Below are 12,935 nucleotides of genomic sequence, written 5' to 3'. Positions count from 1 at the left end.
TTCTAGAGCTAACCGCGCTGACGAAATTCAAATTTGAGCATGTTTCCCAAAAATATTGACCTAATTCAAATTTTTGCCAAAAGATAAAAGTTAAAACGCTTAATGACACAAACTGAAAATAAAAGTCTCAAAACCCGAACCAACCATCCTATGAGACCAAAACTGAACTTATATGTCTAACCGTGGTGACAAAATTTCAATTCGAGCACTATTGCCAAAAATATTGACTAAAGTGAAATTTTGGCCAAAACTTAAAAGTTAAAATACCTAAACTAAAAATGGAAGCCTCAAAACCCGAACCCTCTATCTTATTACATCAAAAATTACCTTCCGCATCTAACTGCACTGACGAAATTCTCATCTGAGCACGTTTATCAAATAAATTGACCGAAGTTAAATTTTGGCCAAAATTTATAAGTTAAAACACCTAACGGCACAATCTAAAAATGAAAGCCTCAAAATCCGAACCAACCATCCTATTAGATAAATGACCTTTGGAGTTAATTACACTGACGGAATTCTCATTTGAGCACGTTCACAAAAATATTGACCAAAGTCAAATTTTGGCCAAAACATAAGATTTAAAACACCTAACGGCACAAACAAAAAACGGAAGCCTCAAAACTTGAACCAACCTTCCTGTTAGATCAAAAATGACCTTTCGAATCTAATGACACTGACAGAATTCTAATCTGAACACGTTTACCAAAAATATCGACCAAAGTCAAGTTTTGGCTAAAATTTAAAAGTTAAAACTCCTAACGACACAAACTGAATAAGAAAGCCTCAACACTAGATGCCGATTTACCAAAAAGTTTAACTTCATCAGTTGATAAATTTACCAACTATTCAACTATAAGTTAGGAATTAATAACTTACCAATAAATTTTATCATAGTTGGTAAAAGTTACTATTCAACTAAACATTCATATGTAATATTACCAACTAATAATTAATATGTTGGTAAATTTTACCAATGGATTAATGATCGGTTGGTATATTACCAACTATTTTAATGATGTTAGTAATTTACTAACTACAATCTTTATTCGTCAACAAAATTTTCAACTAATTGGATATTGGTTGGCAAGTTTACCAACAAATTACATTTCGTTACTAATTTACCAACACATTTATATTTGGTTGGTAAATTTAGTAACACAATCTTGCCGTTGGTAAATGTTTGGTTAGTAATTCATTGGTAATATGTTAATAAATTATATAAACATTTTTTTGTCATATTTATCAACCGATATATACTTCGTTGGTAATATTACCAACAAAAGGTGTGCGTTAGTAATATTTCAGTTGGTAATCCATTGATAAAATGTTGCTAAATTTGGCGCCATTTTTTCCCGCCGTATTTACCAACTGAAATACTTAGTAAGATTTTGGTTGGTAATCTGTTAGAATTTCGTTGTTAAGTTTTAAAATATAATTCAGTTAGAAATATGTTCATAATTTGTTAGTAGAATACTAACCAACTTAAGTTGTTAGTAAAATCTGTTGGCAATTTAGAGTTTTTTTGAAGTGACATCTATATGCATGCATTTTTCTTTGTAAATGCAGACTTCATTTAATTTGTTTATCGTCAGTTTTATGGCACATAGATTGAATAACCAAAATAAATAAATAAAAACATGCACTAGCTTTGTTGTACGATTAACATCATGTTCAGTGGTTACCATTCACATGCACATTTTTAGGTTTACGGCTATACCGAAACAATTTTGCTTTTAATTAACTTGTAAGTTGGGGCGGATCGGAGCTAAGTAAAATCAATGAATTTTATTGAAATCTCTTTTTGATGATAAACTATACTATCTATACCTAGCAAAAATTATTTCTTATTTCTCAAGGTGGTTTGAACAAAAACTCAAACACATCAACTCTGTATTTTTGCTTATACCTTTGATGGTTTTAAAAAAATATATCTTAGATATGTTCATTTGATTTTTTTCATGTATTTATTTCTTCATATCTCAAATCTCCTTATTAGTGAAAATTTTGATTATGCTACTGCTTACAAGACAAGTATTAAAGCAAGCACGATAACCTCTTTTTTCTGACTTAAAGAATGATAATCTACCATATGAAAGCTTGCATAAGACACAACCTTAATTAGTTTGTGCGAGAGATAAAATTATCATGAATATATGTTCTCTAATCATGATGGTCAAGAGAAAGAAGTTTTATTTATATAAATACATATTAAACATCTATTAGTTTAATATAAATATCAATGCAGATAAAAAAAAAATTACTGTGCTGTTACTAATTACTATAAACTGCTAACTAGATAAGTATAGATCGATTAATTAGCATGATGAATAGGAGATTTTAACCGGAATGATAAATAAATAGAGATCGAATTAGACGTATAAAAATTGTGAAGTGGTTCAATAATTGGTTTGTTCCTTTCAGTTGTGACTTGTGTCTAGAAATTAAGCATGGAACTGGTTTATATAGTCTTATAAGTTTGATTTTCTTCGCAAGTCTTTCTATTCAAATCTAATTAAAGTTTCCGAAATTGACTACAGATATATTATATTAATTATAGGTGGAGGCTGAAAATTAACTTTATTTTATAAATAGAGGTGACGCACATCTATGAAACTTCTTAAGATTTTTTCCTTCAAATGAGCTAATCTTTAATTTTTGTCTTTCAAATAGACTGATTGCGATCTTTGCCCTTAGCAGTATTAGAGCTTATGTGTAGCAGCCTAGCAGGGCATAAGTTCTTTTAAGGGCATGATTTACATGAAGCATAACTTGTGAGATATTATGATGTGAAAATATAATTTATGTCCATAGCCAGAGGCGGAACCACCTTATAAGGTGGGGGTGCACGTGCACCCGTTAACTTTGAAAAAAATCACGTGTATAGGTGTATATCTATCTTGAGAAACTGACATAAATTAGAATATAATTAACTGTGCACTCATAAAGAGTATAGATTTGTCATTGTGATGTTGGTACAAGCTAGAAGAACCACCCATAAGACCTGAGTTTGAATCTAGCTACAACGCTATTTTATCTAAGTTAGCCTCTGTCAGACCATAGCAATTGAGTTCATGTCGAATGGGGGCGCAAGTTCTTTTAAAGGATTAAGGCTTAACTTGTGGATATTATGAAGTGAAAATACTTATATCTCACAAAATATTAGTGAAGTGTTAGATGATTCAAAATAGGAGCAAAAGTGTCCATGGCGAGCCCGAGAGGATTTACTCCAGATTTTCTACATATAAAATAATGGAACCAAGCAAATTTTAGTAACAATGTTTAAACGGCATCTCTTCTATTAGTCTGTTAAAAACATATGTTTATATTTAATACTAACAACTTTGAATTTTAAATACTCATAGTTGATGATATGAGCACTTTACTTTTTCAAAACAGTCTCCACTCTCCACCTTCTTTGTCCTTCATAGGCTGCATCACAATTCATATGCTTAATTATTAGTATTTTATATTTTTTTGCCCTTTCATCTCTTCTATATAAGGAGGACAACTCCATTCATCCAGTATATGCATACTAAATCATTTTCTTCGATTGTAAAAGAAAATGATTTCTTCATTTGCAGTTTTTTCTTTCTTATTTTTATTTTCATGTGGTCTGCTACCATTTCTTCTTCGTCTTTCATCCAAAAAATCCAAGAAAAATCTTCCTCCATCTCCTCCAAAACTTCCATTCATCGGAAACTTTCATCAATTAGGCCTACAGCCACACCGCTCTCTCCAAAAACTAACAAACGAATTTGGCCCAATGATGATGCTTCAGTTCGGCAGCGTCCAAGTATTAATCGCCTCCTCAGCAGAATCAGCTTCCCAGATCATGAAAATCCAGGACCTGGGTTTTGCTAACAAGCCCAACTCCATTATTCCCAGAAAGCTTTTTTTCGGCCCAAAAGACGTTGCCTTCACTCCATACGGCGAGTACTGGAGGAACGCCCGAAGTGTTTGTATGCTTCATCTTTTGAACAACAAAAGAGTCCAATCATTTAGCAAAATCAGGGAAGAAGAGACCTCTCTTCTTCTCCGAAAGATTAACCACTCAATTGACAATTCACAAGTTGTCGATTTGACGGAGTTGTTTGTGACCATGATGAATGACGTGCTTTGCAGGGTGGCATTAGGAAGGAAGTATTGTGACGGCGAAGAAGGGAAAAAATTCAAGTCATTGGTAATAGAGCTTGTTGAATTATTGGGTGTTTTTAACATCGCCGATTACATGCCATGGCTTGCGTGGGTGAATCATTTCAACGGTTTAAATGCGAAAGTGGACAAAGTAGCTGAGGAGTTTAGTGCATTTTTGGAAGGTGTAATTGAGGAACACAAGGAGAAGATAGATGAGAAAGAGGAAGGATCAGCAGACTTTGTCGATATATTGCTTCAAGTTCAAAAAGAAAACAAGTCCGGTTTTAACATTGAAATGGATTCGATTAAAGCTATTATCATGGATATGTTTGCTGCAGGAACAGATACAACCTCCACTCTTTTAGAATGGACAATGAATGAACTCATCAGAAATCCAAACACGTTGCGAAAATTAAGAGATGAGGTGAGGCAAGTAACTCAAGGGAAGTCGGACGTGACAGAGGAAGACTTGGAGAACATGCCTTATTTAATTGCAGTGATGAAAGAGAGTCTACGTCTTCACTCTCCGGTGCCATTGCTTCCCCGACAAGCAATAAAGGACACCAAAGTATTGGGCTATGACGTGGCTGCTGGAACTCAAGTCTTTGTTTGTCCTTGGGCTATCTCCAGGGATCCAACCATATGGGAAAATCCAGAGGAGTTTCAACCAGAAAGGTTTTTGGATACTTGTGTAGATTACAAAGGGTTAAATTTTGAGTTAATTCCATTTGGTGCGGGTAGAAGAGGTTGTCCTGGAATCACATTCGCTAAGGTTGTGAATGAGTTGGCATTGGCAAGAATGTTGTTTCATTTTGAATTCTCGTTACCAAATGGAGCAAAAGCGGAAGACTTGGATGTGGATGAAGCTCTTGGAATAACTGTCAGACGAAAGTCCCCTCTCTTAGTCGTTGCAACTCCACGCATTTGAATTTTGTATATTTTCTTTAATGTTCGTTCCTAGTATATATTATTATAGTTATATATAACAGTCATCCCTATAGCAATAAAAAGTTGTCTTTTAAGGAAATCTCGGTCCTAGGAGGGTCCTCTCTTTATCCCTCTTTGCGTTGTACTCAACTCATCCCACAAGCGTTTTGCTTCCGAGTGTGGAATTTTCAGATATAAATCCGAATTTAGTTAGGCAACAATAGATATACTAAATACCAAATTAAAAATAAATAAAAATTCTGCCGATCGAGTTGAAAGAATAATCTATCAATATTACTTTAAAAGCAATAAACTCATGGCGCAGACTTGATGCAAGTGGTAGGATAAATCTAGTAGTACTACTTTAAAAAGTAATTAACTCATGGCGGACTTGATACAAGTGGTAGGATCATAATTCTATTTTATCTTTTTTACCCCTTCCCACATTTTTACTCTTTTGGTGATTTGAACTTGTATTTACAACCTTAGTTCTTGAGATTTAAATAATTCAATAGTCTGAAGATTTTTTTTTTCAAAAATCCTTCGGTGTTTATACGAAATCCTACTAATTTATCATAGTTAAGTCCTATATTAAGTTAAAATGATATTATTTAATTACAATATGATTTAGTGATAAAACCAATGTGTGAAGATTTGTGTCATATATATTTTGTTAATTCAATGTCGTAAATAAAGTATGTTATCCCTAATAGTTTAAATATTTTGTTGATATAATAACATATATATTTCAACGTGATATTAAAGTAGCCATAGGTCCTTAAATCAGATTAAATATATATAATTTTTGTAGGGTATAAGAAAGGTGGATTACCACAAAGTAAAGAAAGTCGTAAGCCATGATTATTGAATCAAATAAATATTATATTTAATTCTTACGGATATAGCGATGTTTATTATTTTATTTCATAGGATGTTATACAACAGCTTCCTCTTTTTAAAAATGATATAAATAATAGAGCAACCAAAACAGACTGCCAAGCTCTAAAAAGTGTTAGAAAAATAAATATGAAACATAAATGAAGAAGAATTCTCTTTCGGAAATAATAAAGTCTTGATATATAACAAAGCCCTAGTATATATACATGTAGATTTTTCTTCTTTGCTACTTCTAAAGAGTTCTTATATTTTAAGAACTTAAGAAATGACTTTTCATAATAGTATTATTCTTTTATGAACAAATGACTTTTCATAATAGTCATGTTCTTTTATGAACATGTATGTATGTTCAATTTAAGACCTCTATAAATTACAAAATGAGTTTTCATAATAATCATCCTCTTTCATGAACAGATGTGTATGTTCAATTTAAGACCTCTATCTATTAAATACAAAAAATATCCAACAAAGTGTACATACATAAGTATATGTTTCTATATAATCATATTGGTCACTTGTGCTTCAATTGTTAATTATGGCTGAGGAGTACCGACCAAAGAGATTCTTAAATAGTAATATTGATGTCAAAAGAAAATCCTTACCGTATTTGTTTGTAACTTCTGTTTTGCTATCTAGTACTATCTACTTGGGTCCTTACTCAAGAAGTTCCAACAGGCAAAATCTTAGCGCCAAAATTAAAGATGATAAAGAGAGGAAAAAGATGGGGTCAAACAAAATGTCGGAGGAATTGATAATATTGCTCATCAACAAGTAATACGAGACATTTCAATTATTTTAAAAGAAAATATGTCTGAAAATAGTACAAAAATTCTCATAATCAATATCATCAAGGCAAATTAAAGACTTACAACGGAATTTCACCAATGGTATTTCTTGAAATGCCCTCTTATGTGATGAGAAAAAAACCCTACGATTATTAGTGCTCTTGAAATGTTTTTAATTAAACTTTTATTCTATATTACATACTTAATACAATACTTTTTTCGTTTTAATTTATTTGTAAGTAGTGCGCATAGATTCTTGGATTTAAATAGTAGCACCAATATAAGTTTCTTTTTTCTGCTCTTTTGGTGGCTTAAAATATATTTCAAATTTTTGTTATAAAAAAAAAAAATAATTAGGGAAGAACCTTATCAAGGCTTGACATACCACAAATCCTCTCAAAAGAGAGAGGTGTCTTAGGGAAGGCCGGCACAAATAGTGCATGGTTCTCGTCAACTCGTGTAGTAAGGTATTGTGTTAACTCTTGCAACGAGTGCAATCCTCATTTTTTGTTGCCATTGTTGAGTTCAAAATCTTGAATGAACTGTCGATAATAAGTTGGAGAAGATGCGGATGACGTCAAGTCATCATGCCCCTTATATATGCCACGGGCAACATATGTTCTATGTCCGTAACAAAGACTCACAATCCTGCAAGGGTGAGCTAACCCCGAAGTCTTCATGTCGTGTTATCTAGGACCTCATTTTAAAAAATACAATTCATGGTGGCGTCTTTCCGAAAGTTCCTCTCTTTATCTGTCTCTATTTTGTTATTTTTATTAAGGAAAAGAAGTTTCGTAGGCATAACTTATTTATACAAACTTATGCCGATAGAGACTAAGTTCTCTAAATTTTTGTTGAACAAGACAACTTTTTTAAGGTTTGGCAAAAAAGTCATAAGATAAAGTTCGCAAGGCATAAGTTATGTTTTACTAGGAAGTAGGAACAATCCTTGCAAAAACTTGTCACTTTTTTATGGGCCAAAGTTGGGCCTTTATATTGTAGAAGCAGAGAAGCCCAAAAATGGGTCATTACATGGTTAAGGCCCACACATCTAATCCAGCTTTAAAAAGTCCGAATACAACCCGATATTAGCTTGAATGTGATAAGGTCGCGAACGGACACGATCTCGACACTTGTTCGGTTTCGATTTGAGATTAACCGACTCTTCAAAATTTGTTAGGTCAATATTAGGTGGATACCCCTAGGGTTTGTTATTTCGCATCAATCTCTTACGTCTTATCACAACTTTCTTCGCGATTATTTTCTCTCTCTAAAGCTTCCTCTCTCTAGGTTTCTAAGCTTTCTGCCATGGAGACGGAGCGCGTGACCGGTTTTCCGTTGACGAATCTTGATCGGCGGCCAAGAAAGAGGGCGCGTCTGGGCTGGGATGTTCTCCCTGAACCACCTAAGGTATTAGATCTATCCTCTAATTCATCGATCTTTTTATTCTATCTTTGTTGTTTTTTTCGCTTTGGTTTTGCTAGATCTGATCAAGATTAGGTTTATTTCGCGTCAGGTATGGGAAAGACTCAGTCTTTATGTGTTCTATGTTGTTTCTAGATTAGATCTATTGTTGTTCTTACATGATATGGTATTTATTTAGCTGGGTTTTTGTATTTCAGGGTTTGATTTTTATTTCTTCAGCCGTGAGGATAAAAATTACTTATATGTTACCGATTCTTTCTTATTTTTTTCCTGATGACCGTTTTATAATCAGATCTGACATGAACTATCTGTTTTTGAGATTTTGTGATTATTTATGATGTTTCAATTTAATTTGAATAGTTCTTTTCGACTAAAATTTTATGTGAAAGGATATCATAATGTTAATTCAAGTTTTCGAAAAAAAATCTCATGTGTATCTGATTTCTATGTTAAGAGGGTGGACTGTATTGATTTGCCTAATGAACTGTTGCACAATTGGCTAGAACTCTGTCTTAACTTTTAGAGAAATAAACAAATGCAAGTTTTTCCAAACAATGTTTTTTGCTGTAGAGTTTTTGCATAAAAAAATAGTTCTTTGCAGACGATTGTGGTAGTGTCTTTCATGAATTTTAGAAGTTGGGATATATTATATAAACTTGATCTAAGCCCTTATTGCGGCACTTTGTTTTCTGTATCTTGCTCCAACTATTGATTTATGGGTATTTGGTTACTGGTTGATTGTTTTTCCCAGTCCTTTATTATTAACATTGCTACTTTATGTTATGTTTTGTGAATTCTATTTACTACTTTGAAGGCATCCAAAGGTAATAATAAAATTAGTTTTGTATTAAGATACCATGAATGGAATGCCTGTGTGTAGGCTCAGCTAGGATTGTTTTGTGGACAAGATGTTGGGAATGTGACAAGCTATGCATCTTCAAGGCAACTCACTGACCTTACTAGTGCTCCCTTTACTATTAAGGGAGTGGCTCAAAATGGTTCTCCCCCTCGGAGAGAAGATGACAAGGATGGACATTTTGTGTTTGAGCTGGGAGAAAATTTAACATCACGCTGTAATCATCTTTACCATCACCAAAAAATTCTACTTATGTTTTGGTGCCTTGGTTACTATGCTGACCATCTGATTACTTCTGTTACACATAATAGTTTATGCACCCTAATATTATATAAAATGATTTGACATATTCACCTTTTCCTAAAATCCTACTGTACTAGCAATATAGTTGATATTATCATGTCTATCAGCTTTTAGATGTTTCCTATTTGTGTCTTTGATTTGATGGTCATCTATTTCGGTTTTATTTTGATTCATAACAAAAATGATTCTTTAAAATGAATAAAGAAGGAAGAGAGTATTGTGGAATGTGTACTGTGTATTTCCCTTATCTGCTCTATATCCCCCTAATGGTTTTTAGATTTTCCTGTAATGTAGATAAGATCCACAGTAAGATGGGTGAAGGTACTTTCGGTCAGGTCCTAGAATGCTGGGATCGTGAAAGGAAAGAAATGGTGGCTATAAAAATTGTTCGGGGTATGAAGAAGTATCGTGATGCAGCAATGATTGAGGTTGAAATGCTTCAACAGCTTGGTAAACATGACAATGGCAATCGGTGAGTAATTGCCTGTTAAATCTACTATTATTGTAATCTGTGTACTCATTCGTGGGAATTTTGTTATTTGTCAAGTGTTGAATTGGTTTGTTCCTTGCAGTTGCGTACAAATATGGAACTGGTTTGACTATCGTAATCATATCTGTATTGTAAGTATATATGATTGATTTGGATGGGTTAATTTCCCCACCTAACAATCTTATGGGGATTAAAATTTTGGATGAACTTAAATGGTTTTAACAGGTCTTTGAGAAGCTTGGACCAAGCTTATATGATTTCCTTCGGAAAAACAATTACCGTTCATTTCCCATTGATCTTGTCCGTGAGATTGGAAGACAACTGTTGGATTGTGTAGCATGTGTGTAAAAAAAGCTTTGAGCACTTCTCTTTTCTTCAATCATGCATATATATTAGATGCAGATAGGCTTTGTGCTGAATATAAAATGTACCTCATGATCAGGACTGTATGCATTGTATTTATCATTAATTCAGTTGAATAGTGTCATCATGCATACTTTCCAGTTACTTTTCCAACTATATACCATCTTGTAATTGATTATGATCTGGCTTATCTTGTAGTTATGCATGATTTGCGCCTTATCCATACTGACCTGAAGCCTGAGAACATACTTCTCACCTCCCCAGAATATGTAAAGGTTCCTGACTACAAGGTAAGCTTATTTGATTGGTTATGCCCTTTTTTGTGTACTTCAATATGTGTTGAACGCAACCTTACTTCGTATTTTGTTCTTGATACTACTGCTCATGTTTGCCAATTATTTAATACAGGTGTCTTCTAGGTCACCAAAAGATGGTTCTTACTATAAAAGAATCCCAAAATCAAGTGCTATAAAGGTAATTGATTTTGGTAGCACTACATACGACCGTCAGAATCAGACATATGTTGTGTCAACTCGTCATTACCGTGCACCTGAAGTTATTCTAGGTAAGGAGTTCAAATATCTAGGTGTTTTCTCCATTATTCTTCCATTCACGAAACGTTCAATTCACCATATCTATTTCAGGTCTTGGATGGACCTACCCTTGTGATATATGGAGTGTTGGCTGTATCCTTGTGGAACTTTGTTCGGTATGCTCTGTTCAATCTGGATTAACCTTGGTTACCTAGAATTTGATTTGTTGCCAACTAATTTGTCTTGCAACTTCATTTAGGGAGAAGCATTGTTTCAAACACACGAGAATTTAGAACACCTTGCTATGATGGAGAAAGTACTGGGCCCTCTGCCTCAGCACATGCTGAAAAGAGTGGAGTAAGTCATAGATTTGTTGTCTGCTTCAACAGCGGCTCGCTTGATTCAATTAGAGAGATCTCTTTCCTTATTCTTTGTAAATTGATGAATTACTTCCTACTCTAATCACAGCCGTCAAGCGGAGAAGTATGTTAGAAGAGGAAGGTTGGACTGGCCTGAGGGGGCAACTTCCCGGGATAGTATTAAAGCTGTGTTGAAGTTGGCCCGTCTTCAGGTACTTTTTCTAATCCTATTTTCTATGCAGTTTGGTTGAATGAATTTGCATGGTGTTTACAAATAATTGTGCTTTATATTGCAGAACATAATCATGCAGCATGTGGATCACTCTGCTGGTGATCTTATTAATCTTTTGCAAGGACTTCTTAGATATGATCCTTCAGAAAGATTAACTGCTCGGGAAGCCTTGCGGCATCCATTCTTCACTCGTGATCATCTTAGGAGATAGAATAAGTTTTGTTTTTTCTTTTTACTTGTGTGCACTCAATGCCATTGCACGATGGTGCCCCTCCAACCTTGAATGCCATTTGATGTGGTGGTGACCGGAAGCCAACTCTGTTGGCTCATTGTGGTGTTGGGTGAATTTGATGCTTGCCCCTGTGTAAATAAATCCAAAATACTGGTTTTTTTCGGGGGCATTCCTGTATTATTATATATACTACTAGGTTAAGGTTGTTGTGGAAGTCCCACCATTGTGTGTATAAAGATGATTGATATCTAACCCTCAATTACTAACAAACAAAAATTGAATTTAAGGATGGAGTTTGCTTTCGTACTTAAGTTGTGAGATATAGTCTTGGATTCCTGCAAGATATTTTTACTTCATGTATTATCAAATTTGTGAAACATGTAATATTATTTTCTTCATAGAGATTTTTAATTTAGTTAACATTAAGGGAACTCTAATTTGGTGAGGAATTTCTTTATCGGAAACAGCCCAAGAGAAAGGAATTTTGTTGAAATAAAATACTTTTTAACACATTCTGTAAAGAACTTGGAAAGCTTGGTGCTAAAATTCTTCTTGCATTCTGTGACCGGTACCTGAACTATAAGCTGGAATATTTCAGAAAATATAAAAAATTTAAATCAGAAAAACCAAGTATGAATTCTTTTGTCTCAGCATTAACTAACACTTTCTGTCAAACGGTCACACGATACGGCAGTTCATAAGTTTAAATTTCTATAAATCTAAAATATCTGGTTCTGTTTGATTATATTAAGAACAAATCCAAGAAAAAATAATCAAACAACAAATCATGCATGTTTGATTTGTTTATATATGCTTCTACTCGCAAAATTATAGCTTATAGATCACAAAACATCTATATATAATATAAAGCCAAATGTAGAAAAGGTGATGTGGCACATCTCTAAGGCCTCTATTGCTATTTTTTTTCTCTTTTTTTTTTTATATATATTTTATCTTATTTTTAAATCAAAATATCAACCATATTCCATCTTATTTATGAAGTTCCATTAATTTTTTAATGAGCATATTACTTTATTGTCTATAATAAGCTATTACATTAATTGTTAATTATTCTATATATTATTGAAGAATTGCAAAGGTCACCATGTCTTCTCCTAATCTCCTTGCTTAATTTCTTACCATTACTCCTTTTTACGTTTTCAACTCATCCTCTCTTTTTTCTGTCACTAGATTTTGTGTCTTTTTCCTTATTTTCTTGCCTAAATATTTTGTAGAAATTAAAGATAATTTTATTTATTTTGTTCACCATTTAACACCATTAATCACTTTTTCCTAAAACCTTTCTCTATTCCTTCTTAAAAGTATTACTAAATTACAATTAAGACACTAATTACCAATATAAGTTACAATTGTATTGATTACTACATTACTCTTT

At 33.3% G+C, this 12,935-nt stretch overlaps 2 protein-coding genes across 6 annotated transcripts; both read left to right on the top strand.

Annotated features, from left to right (window-relative positions):
* The first annotated feature begins 3,565 nt into the window (after window positions 1-3,565).
* LOC125860352 (cytochrome P450 71A6-like) lies at window positions 3,566-5,065 on the top strand. Its single transcript, XM_049540293.1, has one exon. It carries the CDS (start codon window positions 3,566-3,568, stop codon window positions 5,063-5,065), a length of 1,500 nt encoding a protein of 499 aa, XP_049396250.1.
* Window positions 5,066-7,956: 2,891 nt separating this feature from the next.
* LOC125860357 (serine/threonine-protein kinase AFC2) lies at window positions 7,957-11,845 on the top strand. Of its 5 annotated transcripts, XM_049540298.1 has the most exons (11): window positions 7,957-8,156; window positions 9,052-9,244; window positions 9,625-9,802; window positions 9,903-9,951; window positions 10,046-10,160; window positions 10,382-10,473; window positions 10,592-10,748; window positions 10,828-10,892; window positions 10,976-11,073; window positions 11,185-11,287; window positions 11,372-11,845. In XM_049540298.1, exons 1-11 carry the CDS (start codon window positions 8,055-8,057, stop codon window positions 11,516-11,518), a joined length of 1,299 nt encoding a protein of 432 aa, XP_049396255.1. In that variant the 5' UTR covers window positions 7,957-8,054; the 3' UTR covers window positions 11,519-11,845. The 5 variants fall into 5 exon arrangements, with proteins under 5 accessions (XP_049396255.1, XP_049396256.1, XP_049396257.1 ...); XM_049540299.1 differs by lacking the exon at window positions 9,052-9,244 and having other exon boundaries at window positions 7,991-8,156; window positions 9,608-9,802; XM_049540300.1 differs by lacking the exon at window positions 9,052-9,244 and having other exon boundaries at window positions 8,002-8,156.
* Window positions 11,846-12,935: the final 1,090 nt, after the last annotated feature.

Source organism: Solanum stenotomum, chromosome 3 (assembly GCF_019186545.1).
Source record: "Solanum stenotomum isolate F172 chromosome 3, ASM1918654v1, whole genome shotgun sequence".
Taxonomy (NCBI): Eukaryota; Viridiplantae; Streptophyta; class Magnoliopsida; order Solanales; family Solanaceae; genus Solanum; species Solanum stenotomum.
The sequence above is the reverse complement of the archived record's forward strand: the minus strand, read 5'-3'. Positions and strand labels throughout refer to the sequence as shown.